Consider the following 27676-nt stretch of genomic DNA (forward strand, 5'->3'; position numbering starts at 1 on the left):
TTGACAGTGAACCACCACATGAAATGATTGCGGGACCAGCATTGTGAATGTTTTCCATTTGCAGTATCCGTTGAACACGTACAAAATGCATCCTCTCCTGCTTATAGTGCAAGCATTCGCCAACTCGAGCCATATTATATGACAACACCCAAATTAAACACCACTGCGCACCAGGAATCCCCCTTCCATCCCACAAAAGGATCTTGCACTCCGTGGAGTGGATGCATGCAAACTGCAATCCCTTGTGGATTGACAGAGACAAATGACTTCATTAGCACTGACAGGAGGCTGGTAATCATTGTCAAGTGTTACGGTGTAGGCCGTGCGGCGATCGGTGGAAATGAGCCAATTCCTAACCTATGCAAATATGTGGCCAGGCCTCTGCTGGGGCTATTAACGCCCTGACCTTGCACCTCCTCAAAGCACCGGGCGCTGAGGGATAGCGTTTACAATCAACACGGAGAGGCCTATTAATAATGCAATTACGCTAGCAAGCATCGTCAAGGGTTAAAACTGCGCCGTTGATGGACTTAGGCAAATAGCATCATTTATGTCACTTTTTTTTTCAATCCAGGAAGAGCTCAATTCCTTTTTGGATACAAAATGGCCTGCATTGACGTACAAACAGTGATGCGATTATGATTTGTTTGTCTTTTATAAAACATTCTTTGTCTTTTATAAATACATCTGAAAGTCTGATACTTCAACTTTGAAACAGCTGAAACCATGGACAAACAAAACCACCCACAACAATAATGGTAGAAGTGTTAACATCATTAAGGTTATAATTAAAGGAATACAAAGTAATTTTTCTTTAAAAATTCCCAATATATACAAGACAAAACCTCATGACATTGTGTGTTAGAGACTCAGTGGGCTGCTCTTTCGTTCCCAGCAGTTAGCCATATGTTTGCACTTAACGAAGGAAAAGAAAAGCTAAACTCACCCGGAGAAAAAGATCGAGGGAGCCATTCTCCATGAATTCCGTGATAATCATAACCGGCTTGCCTGTAAAAAAAAAAATGCCACCAACAATATTAATGGCACACGCTGATCAAAATACAAACAGGTTATAAACAAACCGTGAAAGGAATTGGGTTTATTGAGGACTGCTGTGTTTGGAAGACTATTACACACTCCAAAAAAGAATCGCTTAAATGTTTATGATAACTCTAATACATAGATCAAAGGGATCCTTTTCTTGGAGAGAATTTATCACAATTTGGCCTTTTCCGAATGCTCGCACTGATGGCAGGTAAACATACTTTTGGTTATGACGCCCTCCATGTGGATGATGTTTGGGTGGTCGAACTGTCCCATGATGCTCGCTTCACAAAGGAAGTCTCTCCGCTGTTGTTCTGTGTAACCAGCCTTCAGCGTTTTAATGGCCACGCACACCTCTCGACGACCAAGCAGCTTCAGGTACCCACTGCAGACCTCGCCAAACTCACCTGCGCCAAGGAATGAATTCAGTGTTAAGTGTTGGGCGCGGCGAGCCTTTTTTGAAATTTGTACTTGTGATTAATCACGCATAGTTATTAAAATACAAAGCTATGCAAAAAATGATGACCCTACAAGCTCAAAGTCTGGGCCTTCAACGTATCGACTTTAGTTTGGCACAATCAGGAATGCCCCATGTTCGAAACCCCATTGCTGCAAAAATATAGATGAAAAGTTAGAACCAATACTACCACAGCCAAAAAAACACCATGGCTGAAGGCAAGAAATGAATTGTGCAAGTTCTGAATGTTTGAGTTTTTTTATCCCATTTTTAATGTACTACTAATATTCATTCCCACTGCAGGACAGTAAACACCTGGTGCATTTTTCTTTCACATCATGTAGGCTGTATATTAATGTTGTGCCTTGTTTGTCCTGAAAAGAATGGAGCCACCATCACCATGAAATGATATTAATCACTCTAAAGCATTTCTCATAATCAACTACTCAACCACAAGCTTGTGTACACACTCACTCACTCACACACACGGACAACGACATACACAAAGATATGGATATACACACAGGCGTGGGCACACATACATTTAAGGCTTAAGGCGCGCGCACGCACGCACGCACACACACACACACACACACACACACACACACAGACACACACACACACACACACACACACACACATATTGTTTTTTCATGTCTGTTCCTCACAAATCTAATCACTTATTGAACAGTAACGGCCATTTCTAATGTACATAATAATAATAATATATTTGTCAGTCTGTCTGTCTGTCTTTCCATCACATATCGTGAGATCATGAGATCTCACAAGATTGTGAATTAAACATTGTTCCATCATTATTTACTTTTAACTTTGTTCTTAACTACCGGGACCTGGAACGTTGTTAAAAGTGGGAAGAAATGGGTAGGAGAGGACAGAGTTGGGGTAGGGGGAGTAGGGAGGGATAGGGGTAGAATGGGGACAGAGTTGGGACAGGGAGGTTGAGGCTTTGGGTGGGGGGGGGGGGAGTGGGGAGGGATAGGGGCAGAATGGGGACAGGGTTGGGGGAGGGAGGTTGAGGCTTTGGGGTGAGGGTGAAGGGTTGGTTGAAGACTTGGGCTGGAGTCACATCTTGCATTACACGGAATTTCTTCAGGTGCCTGCTATTGTAGTACAGTCGTGGCCAAAAATATTGGCACCCTTGCAATTTTTTCAAATAATGCACTATTTCTTCCAGAAAATTGTTGAAATTTAAAAATTATTTTGGTATCCACAAATGTGTTTATTTGGTTTGCAGTGAAACAAAACAAAAAAAGCTGAAAAAATTACTAAATCGTACCTTAATCCACACAGAAATCCTAAAATGGCCCAGACAATATTATTGGCACCTTTTAGAAGTAGTTAGAAATAATTAGATTTCAAGCAAGTGATTCTCCTTTACTTTGGAATTGAACTCACCTGTGGTGAGATGCAAGTGCCTGCAAAATAAAAATCACTCATTCAACCAGTTTGAATAAAGAAAAGGAGTCATTCTGCTGTTTTGTGTCACTATGTGTACCACAGTGCACTGCACATGGAGAAAAGAAAGAAAACCGACGAATTGTCTGAGGAGGTCAGACACAAGATTGTAACCAATCATGGGCAATCTCAAGGCTACAAGCCCATCTCCAGAGGCCTTGATGTTCCTGTGTCCACAGTATGCAATGTTGTCAGGAAGTTTAAGTCCCATGGCACTGTAGCCAACCTCCCTGGACATGGCCGCAAGAGAAAACTTGATCGAAGATTGCAGCGAAGAATTGTTCGAATGGTGGAGAATGCACCTCGATCAACTGCCAAACAGATTAAAGCTTAAATTCAGACACAAGGTACGACAGTTTCAACTCGCACGATCCGTCGCCAAATCAATGAAAGGGGGTTCTATGGTAGGAGACCCAGGAGGGTCCCACTACTGAGAGAGTGACCCAAAACACTCCTGAAAAGCCAAAATCCTTCTGGGAGAATGTCCTGTGGATAGATGAGACCAAATTAGAGCTTTTTGGTAAAGCACATCATCTCTTTGTTTACAGAAAACAAAATGAAGCATTCAAAGAAAAGAACACCTCCCCCCCCCCCCCCCCCCCCACAATCAAACATGGAGGAGGTTCAGTGATGTTTTGGGGTTGCTGTTTTGCCCCTGGCACTGGGTGACTTGAATGTGTGCATGACATCATGAAATCAGATTACCAAGGCATTTTGGAGCGCAATGATCACCCAGTGTCAGAACGCTGGGTCTCCGTCGAAGGTCATGGGTCTTGCAGCAGGACCATGACCCCAAACACACTTCAAAAAGCACCCAGGAATGGTTCAAGATAAATCGCTAGACTGTTCTGAAGTGGCCAGCAATGAGTCCAGATCTAAATCCCATTGAACACCTGTGGGGAATCTGAAAACAGCAGTTGGGAGAAGGCACCCTTCAAATCTGGGAGAGCTGGAGCAGTTTGAAGAAGAGTGGGTCAACCTGCCAGTAGAGAGGTGGAAGAAGCTCATTCATGGCTATAGGAAGTGTTTGACTTGACTCCAAAGGCTGTGCTACCAAATATTAAGTCCAGGGTGTCAATAATTTGGTCAATGCCATTTCTTTGTATTCTCTGATTTAAAAGGATATATTAAGTTCTGAATCAAAAACAAAGGTTCTGTAATATTAACAGTGAAATAAAGACTTGTGGAGACCAAATACTTTTGTCAATTTCAACTTATTCTCTGAGAAAATTGTGAGTTATTTGAAAAAAGTGCAAGGGTACCAATATTTTTGGCCACGGCTGTCTATTACCATTTAAAGGATGTTGTAGATTATGTTATTTCAACAACACCATATACCTTTAACTTATCTTATTGCAAAGCTCTAAATAGTTGTTTAATTAAAGTACGAACTTTATTAACCTGTAAACATTTGATCGATTTTCTGACTGCGGGACCATCAGTCAGTCTCTGTTTTTTATTGAGGTTTTGACACTTTCAGCACAGAACCTCTCTAATCGGTGGGCCCACAACCGCTGCTGTGGATCTATTAGGTGCACCGGAAAGTGGCAATCCTTCAAAAGATTGCAATTCTTTACAGGTGTCTTCATACAAACACCAAGTTATAAAGAACCAACAAAACAAATCATAATTGCAATCACATCAAGTGTTTCACCAACCTGCCCCAATGACCTTCTCAATTTTCACGCATGAGGCATCTATTTCCTTTGCAAAGTCATGCACAGCCTGGTTTGGATCTTCGTACGTGTGAGGGTCGATGTATACCTTCAGCCCAGGAAGTTTTACTGTGGTCGAGGCAGGTGGAGAAATGAGTGAGTATTTAAGAACTACTAATCTCTCATCAAATAGCAAACTCCAATCATCCTGCAGGAACTGTCTCCTTTCACTTTGGAGGAACATTCTCGGTTTCAGCAGAAGCTGTACAAGCATGCACAACTATCTCGCATTTACATCAATTAAAACAGCTTTATATGTTATGACAAGCCTGCTGTGGAGATTCCACCCAACATGGAATTTTCATAATAAAACCCCTTCGGAGCACTTGGGATCGCTTGCAAACAAACCCCTACACGTTTGGGTTTATGACGTAAATTTAATAACCAAAATCATGTTTTTATTACTCTGCTCTTAACAATCAAGAGAACTTCGTGGTCGTTGATTTGTTTTGGGATTACTTTGGTTCTAGGTCAAAATCCAGTTGTGGAGGAGGCATCACAGCAACGGCTGTGGATAGAGCACTATACATCGACAAATGGGTTAAATTATTAATGTACTAAAGGAATGCATCTCAGAGGGATACGCAACATTATTCAAGGTTGAGGATTCTAACAGCACCAATAGCTGTAAATGGTTGGAGTAGAAATTACGTAAAGGTCTGATCATATCTCCAGGATACAAGGCCTCTGACAATGCTTCTGGGGGAGTGTGTTTCATTTATGTATTTATTTAATTCTACACAGAGTGCAAACAGACAATGCTGGGACGGTTTTTGGTTTGCACAAACGTTTTTCATTATCATTACTCGGCACGCGAGCACCACGCCCATTGGCAAAAATGGTCCACAATGCCGCGGGGCACTGCTTCACCATTTACCGTGACTCACGCAGGATAGGGCAGGCCTATTGAGCTCTCCTTACTACATACAGTAAGGCTCTGAAAGTGGAGCAAGCATACAAGGTCATCAAGCGAGGTGATTCTCCATCTTAGCTATTGTAGTTTCAGAATGTAGGAATTACCTAACCACAGTCCTTTTTTATAGTTACCTAATCCACCACTCAAACCCAAGAAAAAAACCCACAAAATAATGAAAAAGGCTTTTCCAAACAAAATAATTTTTAAAAATTTTAATAATTAACACTGTACCAATTTTCAGGTTATAGTGATGTGCAGACACCATGGAGATGTCTATTTGCCTGTCCCGCTGTTCTTCTCCCCAAACACACTCCCCTCGCTCCTCCTCACCCCCTATAGTCAATCAACTAATAGCTTGGATTACAGTAATGTGGTGTTGATGTAGTACAGGCAGGATGTACCGAACGGCCTTTCCTGTGATAAAGTCCCCTGTGTATATCATTGTGACTCTCACAAGATCGTGGGATAAGTCTCTTGCTAAAGCATGAACCACCTGGCCATTCCCAGATCAGTGTTTAAATTCTTCTTCTTCGTTTTTCCGACTAACTCAATCTTCACAGAGGTGTTTCTTGTGAATACAACATATTTGTGCAATAAAGATGAAAAATTATTGTAAAACTAAAATAGCATTAAATACGTCCTGCATTTTAAGGGTTATACAAACAAGATACTTAAACCCGTCCAAGAGACGCAAACCTTTTGTTCAATATCGAAGTATACTGGAGTTATTACATTTTAATAAAGCCCTCAATAATTACAAATGGCTTACTTGAATTATTATTGACAAAAAGTTACCGTTTCTTAGGATAATATGAGTATTTGGTTCAATTAACATTTTGAACATCCCAAGTATTTCACAACACCTGCAGGATGTAGAATGATCCCCCCAATCATCCACCATTTATTAATAATAATGGAGGCCCATACTCTTTACAGATGTTTTGATCGTTCATGGCAAGTTGAGAAACATTTCAAGGCCTAGAACCAATCCTGTAGACAGATAACCAACTCTGCTCCAGCCAATTGATTGATTAGAGGAAGACAAATTACTCCGATAAAAGCTTTTTTGTTTGATGAATATATAATTATATACCCGAGACATCAACATAATGTTACATGTCTTGCAATAGACGACTTTAAATAACGATTTGCTGACAGTTGCTTCTCTTACCTTGACCACTCCGGAAACGCGTTTTTTCCTCATCATATTCTTGCTTTGCTTTGCTGTACCCACAGCGCCTGAAGGGGGGAAAAAAGAAGAAGAAGAAAAACACACCTCGTTGTGGTCAGAAGGTAGTCAAAACCGCATTATCGACTGTAGCCACATTCACTATAGTTTTAGCACAACTGTGAATGAACAGCCTCAGAGACCAGCAAATTATCAGAAAAGCTCTCTGGTGGGCCCTTACCTTCGTTTGAATAAGAAAATGACCATTGCTAACAAGAGCACCACAATGATGGAGAAAACAAAGGCCCAGATGAGTGCATCCTGTTTCTGCTCACTCGGTGCTGCTACATCTGCAAATATATAGCATGGGTTCAATGTCAACATCAGTGTTCACATAACTTTCCCAAGTTTTTTTTGTATGCTAAGTCGAGGCTCATATAAGAGCTAACACAAAGAATGAATGAATGAATGATCGTTTTAAGGCTATTTTTCCCCGCTAGAGCGGGGGTTAGCCTTGCGGGCCCCATGACAATCATGGTTCCCTGTTTGAGGCAATGTTTATATGGCCGGATGCCCTTCCTGACGCCAACCCTTGGTCACGCTCTTACGATGCGCAGGGATACGGTGTACCTATTCTGAATCGGGGTACACACCGTGATCATTCATCCCAACAAGGTGGTACTCAATTTGCCGACCTCGGAAGGATGACAGGCTGAGTCAACCCCCTGGCGTTAATTCAGCGATCGACCGGGATTGGAACCCAGGATTCTGGGATCCTAAGCCGGCACCCTAACCGCTAAGCCAACACCAGGGATTAGCTAAATTTAGATTAGCTAACACAAAGAAACATAATAAAGGAAGCGGGAGACAGGAAGTTGATGATGCAAGAGTCATTTGTAGCCTGTGGTTGTGAATAAATTTAAATTAGATTTAGCAGGTTGTTCCCTTAAACCATTAAAAATAAATTCCATGAACATCTTTGATTGTGCATTGTTCAAAATGGCTGCAGAGCAGGAAAGTTTCATACAGCAGCCTTGAGTACATACACAAAAAGAGCTTGCTCAGTGAACGGTATCATTGGAATGTCGCCATGTTTCATAATAACGTTCCCATGATGACTCCATTAAGGTTATGTATGGAGTAATTGTCCAAGACAATGGACAGAGGTCCAAATTGCAGAACCATAAAAATAAAGAAGGCACGACTCTTATCACGATGACTCACAGCTCTGTACAAAGAGGAATGTTTCCCAGCCCAAGCAAATTGATTGTTCCCAGAACACTCTTCAAAAAAAAAAAAAAAACCTGTCCGAAGAACACGATTGTCCGGTCGGAGGATTTTTAACATCTTCATCTGCTGAAATTTAGAGGTTAGGTGCAGTGCACAGCACACCGTGGCAGGTGCATTGTGGTACAGAGTCACGTGCATGCATGAACACACACAAATGTTTCCCAGCTGAGAAAGTTTTCATGTTAAAGTGTCAAAGTTCAGCTTCGTTGTGCACTTTGTAAAAATGTTTCAAATTTGAAGCTTCATTTTACTACTTTGATGACGGTCCAAGTCCTCTCAAGGGCCATCGAATCACATTTTATTGATAAGGTGGGGGAACAATATCGTGGAGAGAAAGGAGGTGGTGGAAGAGGAAGAGGAGGGGGAGGATGGAGAATGGCATTGACTCATGAGATCCAGGGAAGAATGCATTTCCCAAACTGAGTTTACTTCACCAAAATGGCATGCATTAGTGGGAGATTAGCAGAGAACAGCAAAGAAACTATTCGGATATTTTGGACTCCAACCAAAAAGCACATAAAATCAGCCACGGCATTGGTGATCGCAAAAGGCCTGCATGCGTCTGATTTTATTTAGTTTATCGAACAAAAAGTTAGCGAGCCTTAAAGCAAGGCATTGCTGCATTGTTTTTTTTGTCAATACTCATCAGTAAAGTGGGACACTAATCTCTCCTTAGATTTATTATCCATCTGGGCGCACGGACAGCATTCAAACCTAGTTCAACAAAAAGCCTACTGGTGCAGGCCTGTCGTTCCTTCTCTCACGGCTATCAATGAATTTCTGTCTGTCTAAAGTTAACGTTCATTATTCATTACTAGTCTCTGCTGTCTGGTTCTGTCGTTAATAATAAGCTCTGTTCTTATGAACGTCTCCTTTTTACCATTGGACATGATTCAGCCAGTTAAGTGAATCAAAAGCTTGAAACTTCATATCAACATCCAGAGGGAGGATGGAGAGGAAGCCATGTTTTTTGTTTTTTTAATAATGACAATAATAATAGCAATAATAGCAGCAACAACAACAATATTAATAACAACAATAATAATAATAAACAGAAGGAAATCAACAGGTACTATCCCATCCTGGAAGGATTGGATTCCTAATAATAGCTGGGGCTGACAGGATAGCCTCGAGGTATGTACATTCACCTCTGAGCTACCTAACCTGGGTTAGAATCTCAACCCAGCTATAAACTGCAATCCTCTAGTTTTTCATGCAGGGTGAGGCATTAATGTATCTGCCATCCCTCGGATAGGTATAAAAACTTGTTTTCCCATTCGCTATACCATTTGTTAGTTGATGCTAAAACTCCTATTTTAGCCTTCCCGAATAGTAGGTGAAATATTGTCCCTGAAAAAAGTCCAAAGTCCTGGTATCCTGCATCAGAAATGGTACCCCAAAAAACTACTTCCGCAAAACCGACATTCAGTATAGCATATGCTGAAGATGAAGAGGAAGAAGGAGAACAAAATGAAGATGAAGAATGCAATCACGACTTTTATTTGACCTGAGAAACAGGTATATGTGGAATAGTGTGTCGTGGAAAGGGAAATTTAAAACGTCAAACTGAGAAAACAAAGATTAGGCAGAAAAACCAAAGAGATGGACAAAGGTTGATGGGATTCATTTAAGTGCTAATAAGTATGGGGTCATGGGGTCATAGGGTCCTACTTCTGTTGTTCCATTAATTACGTACATTGATTCTGATCTGAGTAACAAAATGATTGCACTCACACTCCTGGCTGGACTCAAACTCTTCAGCAGGACTATACTCGCCGTAGCCAGCGGCTGTGCGAGCGCGGATCTGCAGTGCGTAAACGACGCCTGCTTTCAGCCCCGTTATGCTCACCGTGGTGACATTTGATCGAAGGGTTGTGTATTTACTATCTTTTTTGTCCTGAAAAACAGTGCAACAGAGTTTAAGATTATTTTAATAAAATTATGTGCCCTCTACCAACTTAGTTGAACAGCTTAGTCAATCCATTGCTAACTCGAGTCACATCAAATAAAAATTCACATCAGCAGTTCACAGCTTCCAAATATTTAATTTTAACTGTGAAATACATCAGCATGCTCCATAATACCAATTAAGGATTTAATTTGAAAACATTAGAATGATTATAGTTGGTAATTGAAGACCCGAATGGAGGAAGTACTTAAGTCACAAAATAACGCTATGCAAATTATTACAGACATGGATTGTTACCATAATGTAGATTGAGTTCCTGGTTCTAACTCACTTTGCCAAATAAAATGACTTATGTACTTCTTCCACTCGGGTCTTCAATTAAACTTGTGCAAAGACGCTTCACCAACCTTTTCATAGTACTTCACTTCATAGTCAAGGATGATACCGTTGGGATGTTTGGGTTCATTCCATGACAATCGGATTGCGTCCTCTGATGCCACCACTTTTTGCACGTCAGTTATCACTGATGGAGCTGCCAGAATCAGATACATTTGTGAGACGTATGTTGAAGCAGTTAGACAAAAGGTTTTCCAATAAATGCAGCAAATGCTGAAATAAATGCGATTGGAAATTATTATCATATAAAGTAAAGTAACAAAAGAAAAGTGAATAAGTTGTACACACACAATGCACTCATATTTTGCACTCAAGCCTTTTGATTTAAATGGAATATATATATATATATATATATATATATATATATATATATATATATATATACATACATATACAGTCGTGGCCAAAAATATTGGCACCATTACACTTTTTTCAAATAATACACTATTTCTTTCAGAAAATTGTTGAAATAAAAAAATATTTTGGTGCCACATATGTATTGTTTGGTTTGCAGTGGAACAAAACAAATAAAGCTGAAAAAATCACTAAATCTCAGCTTATTTCACACAGAAATCCTAAAATGACCCGGACAATATTATTGGCACCTTTTAGAAGTGGTTACAAATAATTAGATTTCAAGCAGGTGATTCTCCTTTACTTTGGAATTGATATAAAAATGCCTGCAATATAAAAATCACTCATTCAACCAGTTTGAATGGAGAAAAGGAGTCATTCTGCTGTGTAGTGTCACTGTGTGTACCGCAATGAGCATGGAGAAAAGAAGGAAAACCAGAGAATTGTCTGAGGAGGTCAGATGCAAGATTTTAGCAAAGCATGGACAATCATCTCAAGTCCATCTCCAGCTACCTTGATGTTCCTGTGTCCACCATACACAATGTTATCAGGAAGTTTAAGGCCCATGGCACTGTAGCCAACCTCCCTGGATGTGTCCAAGAGAACACTTGATCGAAGATTGCAGCGAAGGATTGTTTGAATAGTGGAGAAAGCACTTCAGTTAACTGCCAAACAGATTCACGCTGACCTTCAGACACAAGGTACGACAGTTTCAACTCGCACCATCCGTCGCCATCTCAATGAAAGGGGGTTCTATGGTAGGAGACCCAGGAGGACTTCACTGCTGAGAAAGCCCGACAGGAGTTTGTCAAAACACACTTGAACAAACCAAAATCCTTCTGGGAGAATGTCTTGTAGACAGATGAGACCAAATTAAAGCTTTTTGGCAAAGCACTTCATCTCTATGTTTACAGAAAACAAAATTAAGACTTAAAATAAGAAGAACACCTTCCCTACAGTCAAACATGGAGGAGTTTCAGTGATGTTTTGGGGTTGCTGTGCTGCCCCTGGCACTGGGTGCCTTGAATGTGTGCATGGCATCATGAAATCAGGAGATTACCAAGGCATTTTGGAGCGCAATGTTCAACCTAGTGTCAGAAAGGTGGGTCTCCGTCGAAGGTCATGGGTCTTGCAGCAGAACAACGACCCCAAACACACTTCAGAATGCACCCAGGAATGGTTCAAGACAAAATGCTGGACTGTTCTGAAGTGGCCAGCAATGAGTCCATATCTAAATCCCATTGAACATGTGTGGGGAGATCTGAAAACAGTAGTTGGGCGAAGGCACCCTTCAAATCTGGGAGAACTGGAGCATTTTGCACAAGAAGAGTGGGCCAAATTGCCAGTAGAGAGGTGTAGGAAGCACATTCATGGCTACAGGAAGCGTTTGACTGCTGTTATTTTGTCCAAAGGTGTGCTACCAAATAGTAAGTCTAGGGTGTCAATAATTTTGTCAATGCAATTTCTTTGTATTTTCTGATTTAAAAGGATATATTAAGTTCTGAATTAAAAACAAAGGTTCTGTAATATTAACAGTGAAATAAAGAATTGTGGAGACCAAATACTTTTGTCAATTTCAACTTATTTTTCAATAAAATTGTGAGTTATTTGAAAAAAGTGCAAGGGCGCCAATATTTTTGGCCACGACTGCATATATATTCATACACGCATGTAAGACTCTAGATATATCCTGTATGTGTGTGCTGACAGTGTGCCCGAGAGGTGTGCATGCTCGTCTATGAGCGGTCTAGCTTGGGTTTGAATCTAGACCTAGCTATACACCTTCACACTGGTGTTTTGCAGAAAGCGCGATTCATCTATGTGGGCACTCATCCTTCAGATAAATGTTAAGCTCAGCATCCTTTCTGAAATCATTAGTTGGTAGACGTTAATGATCCCACCATGGTCCTTCGCGAAGATTAGGCATGTTATTATGAGCTCACTGGAAAATTAAAATATTCCTGCCTGGACTGCGGGTAGCAAGTCGTCACATCCTGGAGGTTCCTTCACGCAAGTTTACACTACTTGCTACCTTAGAGTGTGGTTGCTGTCTCAGAAGCAATTTCTGCACTAATTTAAACAAATTAACCAGGCAGGTTGCATGTTTCATGTGAATGGCCTTCTTCAGACACAGAAGGCAAACAGGAGAGCACAGTGAAAGGATGTGTAAAGAAATGTTTCATCAAAATCCAATATAGAAATTCTCAGTTTGAAATTATATTTTGCTTCGACATGAATAATAAAAATTATATGAGAATAATAATCATGACCAGCATGTCATAATAAAAGTGAAGCATTTTTAAATTCCCGAAAAGAAAATTTCACCATGAGTCACAGTGTTTTTTTTTCTTATGGAAAACATTACAGAAAATAAATAAAGATTTGAGTTTATACAAGTTGGCAGAGAACTCCCATGTGGAAAGCCAAGAGTGCCGAGGTTGAATCATTTTAATTTGAACTCCCACTAACAATAAAGGAAATAAATTGAAACCTCTGTAATATCCTTTTGAAACTCTGGAAAGCCTTACTGAAAAAGTGTGCAACATTTGCTATAAAATGAGAATAATAATAATAATAATAAAGCATAACCTCGCAAAATGTATGTCTCTGCATAAGAGATGTCGCACTAGAGCATTTGGTTCAGGTGCATGAATTTGGAACTGAAAATGTCAAATATACCAAGGAACCACTTCTAAGAACGCCCCACGGCTTTGGTTACTGCACACGAGGCCATCCGTCATGGTCTCCAGCCATTGATGCTTCGATCTATTCAGCAGCCCTTCTTAGAAAGATATACAAGCCAGCTTTTGTAACTGCAGAAGGCTTTCAACAAACATTCTCGCAATTTTCAGGTCACATTTCTGCCGAAATCTCCTCTAGGTTTCTGGTGGTGCTATCACAATCCAAGGCTTTGCTGGCACCGAGAAGGGGTATAATTAGGTTATCTGAAGATCTGCGATGAAGCGGCACAACAATTGCCGATAAGGACCTCTTGCCAAAACCGCTCGGACAATTCCAGTATCAAATGAAAAGGCAATTGCGATGTGAGGACTGCGGTGGTTCAGGGTGGAGGATCTATTGTCTGGTCCACAGAGGCCAACCGCCACCTATTCCTGATATCAACACATCCTTTTGAAAATTGAAAAAAATGCAACTGCTTCAATATACCAGATGATTTGTTAAACGTACATCAACAACTCACAAAATAAATTTCGAACAAGCATTCAGGCAACAGACCCAATTGCGTAAAGGATGTTAATCTACTCACTCAAAGTCCAGCTGTGAAAATGTGTTCGTTTTTTAAGTAATTTGGTGTTGATTCTATTTTCAGACATTCATCAAATTCATCGGAATCATAACGTTTTGCTGACAGACCAAATTGTCCAAAGCCAGTTTGTGCCAACAATTGAAACTGCACGCTCTTTACATCATTAGATACGTGACAGGCACAAGTACTGCCTTGGGTAAACATTAAAATTTGTTTCTTTATTCTTGCAATAAAATTTGATTTTGAGTAAAAATTGAGGAATTGAAGAGAGAAGCCAATTTGATTTCCAAATTAGAGAGCAGGCCTTCACATCAAGTTTTATGGGATGACGTTTCAATAAAAGAAAATTTGTTAATAGTCTTCTCAACAACTATCAAACACACACTATTATTAATCATTGTGATTATCATAATCATGCACAATGATTATTTAAGAACAAATTTCTATATTTGAAACGACTGCCTTTTGGTGGAAGGCTACATTTGTTCTGATGTTTGATTTGTGGTGTGGGAAGGGATGGATTTGATTTCACCATTCCTTATAATCCGTCATGACCGCTGAAAAGAATGAAGCAATTCTTTGGGGGGAGGGAGACAAAATATATGCTCGCAGAAGAGTGAGGTGATGGAGGGTAAAAAGGCAACTTAATAACAGTGGGGGCAATGGGGGCAAAGGTGGATAGAGCAAGGAAGGGGGTGAACAAATAGGAAAAATAGAGAGAGAGAGCCCAGAAAACAGAAACATGCATGTAAGAGGATTGATTTAAAAAGGGTTAATGGGAGTCCAAAAAAGATTGTGAGTATGGGCTGGAGGGTGGTGGTGTCATGAGATGCTGGGTACAACCCCCTGCTTCAAGCTCTGGATGTGAGGGTGGGATTGAACCATCTCCAGAAATCAGTTGCACAAATAGGACAAGGGAGGATCAAAAGAGTGGAGGTCGACAGCCAGCCTGCATTTTGGGATGTATCTAGGAGTGCGTTACTGGAATATTTAGTTCACTTGTTCATAAAATGGTAATTTTCCACAGTTTGATGGAATACTGCACATCCCCCCCCCCCCCCCCCCTTAGGCTGGTGCTCCTGCCTCACATCTGGCTCAGCTTCATGCTATAGAAACCAAGGCTTTTTGAATCATTGTAATCTCCCACGATGAAGCCGATTCTGAGGGCCTTTCACTCGCTCAACGCAGGCAGGTTGGTTGTCTTTCTGTCTTCTACCAACTCCTCTCCAGCCTTGCTCCCCCTGCTCTGTCTGTGCTATGTCCCCCAAATATTCCTGCAGAGTGCACAAGATCTGCCTGCAACCCTCTTCTGGTGAAACTGCCAAAATCAAGACTCTCTGCTCATCTTCACTCTTTCATTCATCTTTTTTTCCCACCTCTGGAACAAACTCCCACACTCTCTTCAATCCCACTCCTCCCACCAGGTCTTCAAAACAGTTGTCCACCACCATCTTTTATCTTCCGCCATCCAAAACCTATATTTTCTCTACCCTCGTTAATCCACCTTTTTCATATTCCGTTTTTCTTTCCTGAAAGTCCTTGTAGTGTCCATCTTCTTTTATACCATCAACCCCCCTCTTCCCTGTTCTCTACGGTTGTTGTGCTTCCCTCTCTCTCCCACTGTTGTTTCCCGCTCCCTTTATTTTTTGTTATGCGTTTTCTGTTTGTCTTTGTGTTTTATGTGTTGCTCTTACACAAGCCTCGATTTTGTATGCAAACAAAAATCTTGGTGTCAGTATGTGATTTACAAAGAGAGATTTTTATGCATCCTCTCATCATCTAACTTACATTTTTTGATTTTTCTAAGGCTGAAGCAACAAGGACGAGCACAAGAGCTTTCATTCGTTTAAAATGTACATTAACTATGTCATGTCTTCAATCTTCTTTTTGGAGGTTTGCGTTTGAGCAAGGAAATTGGAGGAAACCTAGAGATAGAAGGACATTTGACACATCCCGCCTGTGCCATGTCCATACGCCAGCGCTCCCTTCGACTTGCAGGAGGTAAAGTGCAAATTATACACCCAACCACGAGCGGGGAATTTTACTGGCTTTGAAACTTGTTTTGAAAGATAACAATGGACCTTTAACACCCACAACCTAAAAACAGATGGGCCAGTCGGTGTCACGTGTCTATCTGAAGAAGAGCATGCTCTGCCCTCTGCCGTGCAGCTCTCCCTGCAACAGAACGGTGTAAAAAAAAAACACCTTTAGAGGCCATTTCCCCCCCCCCCCCCCCCCCCCCCCCCGCAGAGCAGGGGTTGGCCTTTTTCGGGCACAGTGGTCCCCTTTTTGAAGCAATGTTTTATGGCCGGATACCATTCCTGCCACCAACCCTGTTAGTTGCCTTTTGCGACACACAGGAAAAGTAAAATGTATTTTATTAAAACCCAACATTTATTATCTTGGTGTATGTTAGTAAAATCCAACACCTTCACTGGTTAAACCCAGATTGTACAGCTCAATGGTGAGCACTCTACTAAGCGAGTTATCTTACATCTTGTTTTGTATTTTCCTTGTCATTCAATAACAGCAATAACAAAAATTCAAAGATTGTTACATTATAAAGATTCATGGTCACAAACATTTACACAGAATTGTGATCAAATAGATAGGCCTCTTTTGCACGTTATTTCACGCACACAGGTGTGCTGACACGCAATTTGTTAGCAAAGCAGGTGCATTACATTTCTTAATCATTCCTAATCTGAATATAACCTGTTATCCGATGACTTTGTAATGGGTTTTTATTTCAACAAAAAACCACGGCGGTCTAACACTAAAATAGCATGAAGGACATTTGGAGACGTGTGCCTATCGAGCTGTGTAATAGTCTTTGTGGGGCCTCGGTGCTATTTCTGGAATCTCGAGGAGAACCTTACAAGGGACCGTTTATTAAATTGGTGAGACAAAGGCATGAAATACAGCGTTTTGTCATGACTTCATCAACGAAATTTGTTTCTTTAGTCTTTTAAGGGCAATCTACATACATATTATGTATGTGAGGGTATATGAGAGGTGGGGTGGGGGAATGGGTGAATGAGGTGAATGAATATATTTAGTAATGAGAAAGTATATTGGAATAGAAGAGAGAAAGGTTTAAGAAAATAAGAATACCTGAGGCTGTCTTTTTAACGTACTGTATTTAATATGTAGGTGGCACCTTAAAAACTCCATCAAATACATACCTTTTGTCGTTTTGTATTCATAATTGGGGATAGTTTAATTAATCGTGAGTAAAGTAAGTAAAACATTTGTAAAAAGCACTTATAATATACAGGGAATTATCAGGAAGTATGTGACCTCAGATAAGATGCTATTTAAGATGCTCCATCACTTACCGGCCTGATTAGTCGTCACGTTGACCGAGGCAGAATGAGGCTGACTGTCAACCAGCAGAGATACCCCATTGGCCGCCTGAACTGAAAATGTGTAATTGGTGTGGGCTAGTAGATCCATGACCACGACTGATGTGTTAACGATTCCTGTGTGGCGAGGAAGGAAGCGCACAGCAGAACTGCAGGGCCTGCAGCTACCCACGGTACACCGATGGCATATCACGTTGTACACCAGGTCGCGCCGTCCACCAATGTCGTTTGGTGGATTCCACTCCAATATGACCGATGTTTCATTGACATTGGAGATGAGATTGAGAGGTGAAGACGGAGGCCCTGGAAATGTAGACAGTTACAGATGCTTAGGAATAGCTTTCAAGATAGACATGTTATGTCTGAGTGTTCAGTAAATGAAACAAAATACACCGGAAAAATAATAGCGTACAGTAAATGAGGATGACTCGCTCCGAAAAGATGGTGCAGAAGTAACGTACTTACATTTAACCTGTTTGGTTTGGGTTCCATTCTTGACCCAACTTTAAATGGTTGGAGTCAGGTTTTGCAGATAAGGCATTCAGCACAAAGGATGCCATCCCTCGATGGATGTTAATCCGGGTGCCCTGTCCGCTAGTATTGGTCAGTGGACATTGAATACTTTGAATTGAACGTACATCAGACCTGGCCAGTTGGTTCATGAACGATTTTGGGCCAAACCTTCCCTGGCTGACCCCATATGAAGGTGGGATTCATTGGAGCCATAAGCTAAGAGATAAATAATATTTTCCAAGGTCAGAAAGATTGTTGATGAATATAAGGAATAGGACGAAGCTAAATCCACTGCCTTGGTGAACTTCAGCATTGACAGGGAGAGGACATCAGAGAAACCCATTGAGAGCCACTTACTGCTTACATGAAGAAAGGAAGTTACATCAACAATCTCTGACGTTCTGGATCTTTCTTCATCAACGACCTGACTTTCTGGAAAATCCTCTTCATCACTTTGCTGATGACTCTACCCTCTGCCATGGCATCTCTAATCCTGGCAACAGTCTCTTTTCTCTATGCAGCATTGATAGAACCACGAGCTAGTCCTACACTTGGAATAAGTCATGCAATCCTGACAAATCTCACACTTTCATTCCGTATCTACAGAAAGACTGCCTCGTGAACCCTCCCAGATACTTCCAAATGCTCTTGAAGAAGTTCAATCACTCAAATGTCCATGCATCACCATCAGCCATGATCCTTTTTGGGCAAAACAAGTATCTATATTGGCCTCCAAAGCCAGCCAGGGTCTGGACATCCTCTGTCATACGATATCTTTCCTTGGCACATCTGAACTTTTATCTACCTACAAGGCCTTCATCCACAGCTTGATGGAGTAATGCTCTCCCCTTTGGGCCTTGTATCTTGCTCAGCTTGATGCCTTTGAAAGCAAGGCCTTGAAAGTCATCCTGTAATAAAGCTGAGTCTATGGGCCTATCACTTTCACATTGCAGGCAGGTCTTGCACTCTCTGCACTCTTCGTGCTCTGTTTCTCCCACCTCACCCCAGGTTTCCACAGGGTGCACCATTCTGCCATTAACCTCCTTCTGGTGAACTTCACAAAGCCTAGACTCAGTGCTCACTTCCACTCATTTGTTCTTCTTTTATCCTGCCTGTGGACCCACTTCCTCAGACTCTTAAATCTCTTCTCACCTTCAGGGCTTCAAGACAGCTGTTCACCACCATCTCAGGTTACCTCTGTAGTGTATTTAGTAGACAGATGCTGACACACAGAGAGGATCAAGCACCATCTTTATTCCAGGCAAAGCAGGCCTCACTCGGCCCCGCCCACAGCGACCTCTGCCCCACCCACAGCAGCCTCCACTCGGCCGTACATGGCATTACAACCTCCCCATTCACATCCATGATCATTTCTGCTCCCATTAACCCCCTCCAAACCCACCTTTCCATGTTTCTAATCTCTCTTTCAACCTCTGTGATTGAGATTTTGCAGCTGTATCCATCTTATGTCCTTCCCTAGTTCTCATTCCTCTCCATTTCTCTTATCATTCTAAGTCTCTCTCTATTTTCTCCTCCACCATGCTGTTAGTGTGACCATCTCCCACCCTATTTCTACGGTTCTTTTAGTTTTGGTATTTTCTGGTCCATTCTGTTTTCACGCTCCTCCATGAGTCTCGACTCTGTCGACAAAAAAGTAGTTCCTTATGGTTCTGTGTGCCACCAGTCAGTCCTTTGCCTGCAATGTTTCGAAAGAATAAAAGAGGTGAAAGTCAGAGCAGGTTCTTTGAATTTGAAAACTGTGTGGACATCTCACTGACTTTCTCATATACGACAATCTTTTTCAAAATCCTTTTCTTCTCAATATTTTCTTTTACTGTTACTTTTATTAGATTTTTCTTTCCCAGCAGAATGCATGGAGTTTGTGTGTGAAGTGTCCCCTTCAGAGTCCTTTGAATTTGTGTGACCGCTCAACTGGTGTAACCGGTCACGAGAACAAGGATGTTCTTGGGTTTGAACAGTTATGGCATTGAAATGAAGTTGGAAATGCGAAATTAACCTCCGGGAGCTCCAGGCATCATGTGATTCTGTGGTTTTGCAGGCTCTGCTGTGGCTTGTTCAGAAGAAAATTTCAAGGAATGCTTGGGTTTGGAAAGCCAAAAATCAGAACAGCTTGAAATGACAGACAAAGGACATCACAGCTGAGGTACTGACGCGTTGATTTCTGTATCACTCCAGGATCTGGGCCCATAAAGCCTCTACAAAGTCTCCAGTTTTCAATGCCATGGGTAAAGCAAGGATCAACGCTGAAATGTTTTCTTACTGCAGTGTTTTCAAGTGCCTAAGAAACCCGATAAACCTCTTTGAACTACAGAACCACAGCTGCTGTGTTCAAGACAAGCCACCAGCTAATTGGGCCCGGCTCGGCATCTGTGGGATCTTGTTACATTGTGGAGATTTGCCGAAATTTTGTCCTAAACAACTTTAATGCGGCACTTCCACCACTAAGTCAGTTTTACCACAACGAGAATTCACTGTTTACTGTCTGAGAGTTTTCTCCACTTAACATTTTTCTTTCCTTCAGCAATAGTGTGTGCATGTATGTATGTATATATGTATAATGTGTGCATGTACTTGTATGTCTTTATATGTATGTATTTGTGTGCGTGTGTGTGTATATATATATATATATGTGTGTGTGTGTGTGTGTGTGTGTGTGTGTGTGTGTGTGTGTGTGTGTGTGTGTGTGTGTGTGTGTGTGTGTGTGTGTGTGTGTGTGTGTGTGTATGTGTGTGTGTGTATGTGTGTAAGGTTCATGCATGATGTTTAGCCTGTGTTGCAATGTTCTGGAGCAGTGGTTACTCTGCTGGATGTGGCAAGTGAGTTGGGCTTTTCACTAAGTGTTGCAAGTGAGTGTGGCTACTTGTGGTTACCATGTGTCATGTGGTAACCGAGTTAGGCTTTTAACTGAAGATTATTATGTGAGGTAACTGGAGTTGTGGCATGGAGGCACAATGTGGAACAGATAGACAATGTTACATACACCAATTGTGTCCTCCATGTAGATTCTCCTGTTAGAAGAACAATGTGAAAGTACAACGCAAAGCACGTACAGCGAGAGAGTGGAAATAGGATTTGAGCGAGTGTTGGGCCGCTGAACCCGGCCGGCAGCCATCTTACTGGGCTCACAAACATCAAATTATTGATTGTTACAAATAGTACAGATTCGCCACAAGCTCATCTGTCTTTGTATTACATCCCTTCATGCTTATTTTCCCACTCAAAGTGTACCTTCATAATCAGGCATGAGAGCTGACAATTATTGTATATTCCTATTTTATCTTCATGGGCATGAAGCTTATTTTTTCTGTGAACACTTATGTTAAATCTAGTTACCTTCATGGATTTAATTATCCTTCAAACTGCCAGGATCCAGGTTTAGACACTGTTAGAATCCGGCAGACAATGTATTTTCAAGAAAATAACTACTTACTCATGGGATGAATTAACAATGAAAACAATAAAAGACATTAAGGTGAATATATTCAGATCACTGTTCCTTGGCATTGCCTTAGACCCTGTAATTGGTGCAGTTTATACTTGCACAGGAAGGCATTGTGACACCTTGACAGATGAAAATTATGTTCCAGGTGGTCTGATAGTATCTCTCCATGGCAATATTTTTTCCACATAGCTGCCAAAGCAGTTACGAGGCAAAAAATGCACTGGGCGGTTTGCCATTTCGCTTCCCAGCAGTAATTGAGACAGGAAGTTGAAACTTGGCCAGAGTGTGGCAGAACACTACTCTTTACAAAACGCACTGTGGGATCTTTAACATCAACCAATGAATGCTAGTGGATGAATCGACCGGCTCAATGCCCCTCGGATAGGCAGATAACTCCTGCCTGCAAAGCACCATGGTATCACTTTATAGTTGGATTAGATATGAAACTCAGACAAGTATGCCCAAAGGAGAGTACGCGAGACCTTTGAGCTATCCCACCAGCACCAATAGTATATTTACTGAAGTCTTTTCAAATCGACGACTTTCTGGGTCATGCAGAATGGTGACACTGAAACTGTTGTTTTCCAGAAATGAGCAGACTACAATAAAGAGCTCAATCAGTTTGATTAATGAATTTGAAGCAGTATATCCAGTAAGAGAAAATTGTACCATGCTAGGGTATATGGTGTGGAGGTAAATGTGAAGGGAGGGTGCAGATTTAGTGTTGAGATCGGTCAAGTTGGAGTACAATGTTAAATGATGTCAGCATGGAGCACAGGAATGTACATGGGGAAAGGTACAATGCCAGTCAAGTCACAACGAGACTTACTTGCACAGGCCACAGACTGTGGCTCAGCTTTGGGTCGAAAGTAATTGTGATCACAGTGGCAAGTCGCAGAGCCAGCCTCTTGGGAGACGCTGTGCGGAGGACATTTGGTACATGGTCCATCTCCTGCTCTCTGCTTGTAGAACCCCCTCTGGCATTCTGGGAATAAAAAAGGAGGCTTATTTCCCGGTTATTTTCTCCTTATTCCTCATATAGAACAACAGCAACAAAAAAGTTAACTATTTTCAATTCCCAAAGGACGTGTGTGCTATTGCATAAGATTGTTTTTGACTTTTTTCTTAAGTTTGCCAAAAATCCACATTAAGAAATGGCCGAGGTGGGTTTCCCATGGTGCAGCAATAGCAGCAGCCACATCACTGCCCTTAATACGTTTGCTCTTGGGAGATCTATGGCAGGGAAATTGCTATTTATCATGAAATAGGTGTCTTGCAGTCAAAACTGAAGAAAAATGGTAGAAAATATTTCTGAAGATGACTGAGAGGTGTCTCCCGGGACAGAAAAACCAACTGTCGCTTGCAACAGCGTAAAAGGTTTGTTTCACTTCATCATTACGGAAAATACGGAAAAAGCACTTTCATACTTTCATATACATTAAAAAAGAGCAAATACAAACAATATACCAGTCAGCATTGTTAGGTGGATCGAGAGAAGTTTCACATCGTCCTCTATGGATATAGATTTCCGCGTGAGGCCACGGATCTTGCAGGTTTTTAATTTTTTGGATGGGAAGTTCTTTCCACTCAGCTGCATATTCTGAGATCAATAGCAAATCGTTTAAACTTTTCTGGGAAAGTAATAATTTCCAAAAATATCCAATGATATCCAGTGAGATCTAATAAAATATTGTTGAGAATCTCAACAGATCTTTGGCGAATTTTCTTGTCTTGCCATGTAAGGTCCTGTCATTAGGATGTCCTGAGGTCAAGCACCTTTTCTCAAGAAAAAAACCCTAAACATTTTGTTGCCTTTAATGTCCCATGCTTGTTAAAAAATTAGTTTAATTGTGAAAAACAAAAAACTCTAAGGAACTTCGACACAGGAGGATTCCATTTGGCACACATTTCCAGTGCTTCATTCGTATTCTATCAATTCATTCTCTCAGTTGATTCATGGTCTTGTTACAAACTCAACCTTTACCATTCTCACCTAATTAAACTGGAGGACAAGTAAAGGGAGAGGGAAGAAGCTAGAAAGGAGAGTGAGGAGGGGAACATCGGGGCAGATGAATATCACCAACATGATTTTTTTTTCTTTTTAGGGTTGGTGAGAGGTGTGGGGTGAGGAATGTAGAAATACCGACAGCAGCAAATTCACCTTTTGCTAATACCTTCTGACAAACATCACAATTATGACACATTCATACTTAAGCTCCATCCCAGTTCTCCACATGTCCATGTACAGTACCCCTCTATCCCTGATGCTTCTAGGTACGTTTCTCAATCCAGCTTAAACATGCTTCTGCGGTCAACAAACCTTTCCAGGGACAGCATTATGTGCAGTAAGTATACAAAGCATACAAAACATACAAGCTTTCATCTGCAGCTTGATGGAATACTGCTCTCCCCTCTGGGCTGGTGCTCCTGCCTCACACCTAGCTCGGCTTCATGCTGTAGAAACCAAGGCTTTTAGAATCATTAGTATCTCCCGCGATGAAGCAGATTCTGAGGGCCTTTCACTCTCTCACCCTGGCAGGTTAGTCATCTTTCTATCTTCTACCGACTCCTCTCTGGCCTAGCTCTCCGTGCTCTGTCTGTGCTCTGTCCCCCAAATATTCCGGCAGGACGCACAAAATCTGTCAGCAACCCTCTTCTGGTGTAACTGCCAAAATCAAGACTTTCTGCTCACCTTCACTCTTTCATTCCTCTTTTTCCCACCTCTGGAACAAACTCCCACACACTCTTCAATCCCACTCCTCCCTCCAGGTCCTCAAAACAGCTGTTCACCACCATTTCTCATCTTCCCACATCCAAAACCTTGATCTTTTCTACCCCCGTTAATACACCCCAAATCCACCTTTTTAAAATCCCGCTTTCTTTCCTGAAAGTCCTTGTAGTGTCCATCTTTTACCCCACCCCAGCCCTCTCCCTTCCGCAGATCTCCCGATGTTGTGTTTCCCTCTCCCCTCTTGTCTCCTGCTCCCTTTATTATGTTTCATGTGTGTTTCTGTTTATGTTTTTGTGTTTTATGTGTTATCTCTTACACAAGCCTCGACTTTGTATACAAAAAAAGAAGAAAAAGTACTCTGATTGAAAGACCCAAACTTACTCCCATGCAAACTCTACTCTCCTTTAAACTTCTTACGACACAGCGAAATGGATTGTGATATTACAGTCTCTCAGAAGTAGGAACAAGTACACTAGAAGGTGACAAACACCCCCAATGCCAATAATGTAGTAAAACAATTATGGAAAGCATCAGTGGAAAGTAAACTCCAGACAGGAAAATGCCACATGAAAGATGAAAGGATCGAGGAGTGTAAAGCCAGACTGAGAAATATACGTGCTAAGCTCAAATATTTGCACATAAAGGTCACTTGTAAAAGAAAGAAAGAAAAAAAAAGCACTCTCAAAATGAAATTTTATCCTATAATAAATGACCGTCCATTAGAAGGAACTACAACGCAGGAGGGCGAACTACAACGCATTATGGGCTATTCGGCCCATCAAGCCTACACAAAAGCTTCCACCACATATGGTTGTTTGTCCATCCTTTATCATTTTTAAACGCTGAACATCAAGCAAGGAAACAGCATGTACCATTTTTATGTCTTTAGTACGACTCAACCAGTGTTGCGTTTGAACCGCCGACTTCCTCGCCTCGGAGCACACACTCGAACCATTATTCTATCAAGTCTGGTTAAATTCTTTAGTAATAAATCTATCACCAAAATTATCATCTCCAAAGGGGAGAAAAAAAAAAACTGTGTACATTAGACCTCTCGTCCTTGCATTGGCTTCGCACTGTCAATAGAAATGTTCGAACATATCGAAATTTATTAACTCATGGTATGTTTTTAAAATAGATTAGGAATCCATCACACATTTAGACCAAAAGGATAGGGATTCCTTAGTTAATGAAAATAAAGTTAAAAAGTAGATAATTTAATCCTTGAAAGAGTACAAGAAGCGTGATAAAAGCAATACTGGTTTCGAGAGGAAGCAACAATTACGTTCCACTAATGCAGAAAATGAAGAGAGTGAGTGTTCACAGCGGGTGAGACGTCCGTGCACAAACCGTGGCTTAAAAAAGTTCATACAAAGCAAATTTCTCTTTCTTTTTACTCTTCATTGTCAGTAATGACAAAGGGAGCTACATAATTGCGAATGAATGCACTGAGAGCAAATCCATTTATTGTGTATGCATGGATGTGGGGAGGGTGGTTTTCAGGCCGAATCATACTCGGTGCCTTCGAAAAGGGTGTAGGAGGGAGAGTGTTAGGCAGATTGCGGATGTATAAAAATGCGGATGCATAAATCACAAATCATGATCTACAAAGGTTAAGAAACATTTTCTCAAGAATTTTCCCAAATATTCTCTTGAAAAAAAACAACCCTCTTATGGTTAAACTGCCAAAGTCTAGGCTCTCTGCTCACCTTCACTCTTTCATTCCCCTTTTCTCCAGCCTTTGGAACAAACTCCCCCACTCCCTTCAATCCCACTCCTCCCTCCAGGTCTTTAAAACAGCTGTTCACCACCATCTCTTATCTTCCCCCATCGAAAACCTTGATCTTTTCTACCCCCGGTAATTCACCCCAGAGTCCTTGCAGTGTTCATATGTTTTATTCCTCTCCCACCTCCCCCCAAGTCCTCCCGATGTCCCTGCTCTCAAATGTTGTGTTTGTGTCCTTCCCCCTCTCTCCCCATCTTGTCTGCCGCTCCCCTTGTTTTTTGTGTTTTGTGTGTCGGTTTGTCTTTTGTGTGATGAATGTTTGCTCTTTCACGAGCCTCGATCTTGTATACAAAAAAAAAAAACAAAAAAAAAACTGTAAACTGTTTGTTTTTTTTTTGGTTTTTTTTTGTATACTGAATCGAGGCTCGTGAAAGAGCTAACATTTACTTCACAAACAAATCAACCAGACAAACAAAACACACAAAAAGCGGGAGCGGAAACAAGATGGGGAGAGAAGGTGAAGCACACAAACACAACATTTGAGAGCAGGGAGATGTGTGGAAGGGAGAGGGCTTGGGGGGAGGAGGCATGGGAAGGGGGGGGGGGGGTGGAGGGAGAAGTATAAAACACAAGGACACCAATGACTTCCAGGACAGAAGTTGGTATTTCAAAAAAGTGGAATTGGGGTGAAATTAGCGGGGGTAGAAAAGATCAAGGTTTTGGATGGGGGAAGATAAGAGATGGTGGTGAACAGCTGTTTTAAAGACCTGGAGGGTGGAGTGGGATTGAAGAGAGTGAGGGAGTTTGTTCCAGAGGCGGGAGAAAAGAGGAATGAAGGAGTGAAGGTGAGCAGAGAGTCTTGATTTTGGCAGTTTGACCATAAGAGGGTTGCAGGCAGATCTTGTGCGACCTGCAGGAATATTTGCGGGACAGAGCCCAGAGAGAGCTGGGGGGGGGGCAAGGCCAGAGAGGAGTCGGTAGAAGATGGAAAGACCACCAACCTGCCTGCGGTGAGTGAGTGAGTGAGTGTCAATGTGAGTTGTCCTGTCAAGTGAGTGTCCTGCCTGCGGTGAGTGTCAATACTCCCAGTGAAATGCCAATTCTGGTATTTAGGGACATGTCACATTTATGTTATGTTGTACTCACAGTAACTTTACACTTCTATTTACTCATTCATTTTCTATGAGCTATGACCCCACATTTTTTTGATTTTCATGCCTCCGCCGCCTGAAGGTGGCCGGAAGCATTATGTTTTCTGATTGGCTGTCCATCCGTCCGTACGGGCTAAACCTCGTTTTTCTCGGCAACCACATGTCCAATTGAGATAAAACTTTCAGGGTAGGAGCGACACTCATGCAGAATGTTTTTATGATAATTGTGACATCATAAGTCTCGTGATATGGCAGCCATCTTGGGTTAAAGGCAAATAATTAAAAAAATATTTCTCAGAAACCACTGAAGGGAAAAATTTTAAACTTGTCACATTGTCAATACTCCCAATGGGGAACAAAAGCATGATAATGATGACATCATTGGTAAAGTGGTATACCAGCCATAAATGTTTTAACTGAATGCCTTAAAGTAAAAATCTGAAATTTCATGCACATGATCTATGACCCATTTGTATTGAAATATTAAATTTATGACATTGGTTTGGCAGCCATATTGGATTTAATTGAAAACCTGTAAAAACATCTCCCAAACCACCGAAGTGATCGACTTGCAACTTTATGTGGGTCATTGACTAGGCATGGCGATTAAAAGCTAATCATGAAAATGTCATCAGTCACACTAGTGAGGTACCCTTGCTACGCACGGGTGGGAGGCCAGAAGCAAACAGACAAAGCAAACGGCGAATGCGAAAGCATGAAACCAATAAATTCCA

General features: G+C 41.4%; 1 protein-coding gene across 1 annotated transcript in view; it reads right to left on the reverse strand.

The window, feature by feature from the left end:
- The window catches only part of LOC137417476 (ephrin type-A receptor 4), a 137636-nt gene that overhangs the window by 14637 nt on the left and 95323 nt on the right, over positions 1-27676 (reverse strand). The window contains exons 5-13 of the mRNA XM_078780090.1: positions 22164-22319; positions 17332-17661; positions 10383-10507; positions 9801-9963; positions 7018-7126; positions 6780-6847; positions 4636-4761; positions 1266-1451; positions 947-1008 (exon numbers count right to left, since the gene is read on the reverse strand). Coding sequence (XP_078636216.1) covers positions 947-1008; positions 1266-1451; positions 4636-4761; positions 6780-6847; positions 7018-7126; positions 9801-9963; positions 10383-10507; positions 17332-17661; positions 22164-22319 — 1325 coding nt within the window. The remainder of the gene's footprint in view (positions 1-946; positions 1009-1265; positions 1452-4635; positions 4762-6779; positions 6848-7017; positions 7127-9800; positions 9964-10382; positions 10508-17331; positions 17662-22163; positions 22320-27676) is intronic.

Source organism: Myxine glutinosa, chromosome 6 (assembly GCF_964187855.1).
Source record: "Myxine glutinosa chromosome 6, kmMyxGlut1.1, whole genome shotgun sequence".
In the NCBI taxonomy this organism is placed as follows: Eukaryota; Metazoa; Chordata; class Myxini; order Myxiniformes; family Myxinidae; genus Myxine; species Myxine glutinosa.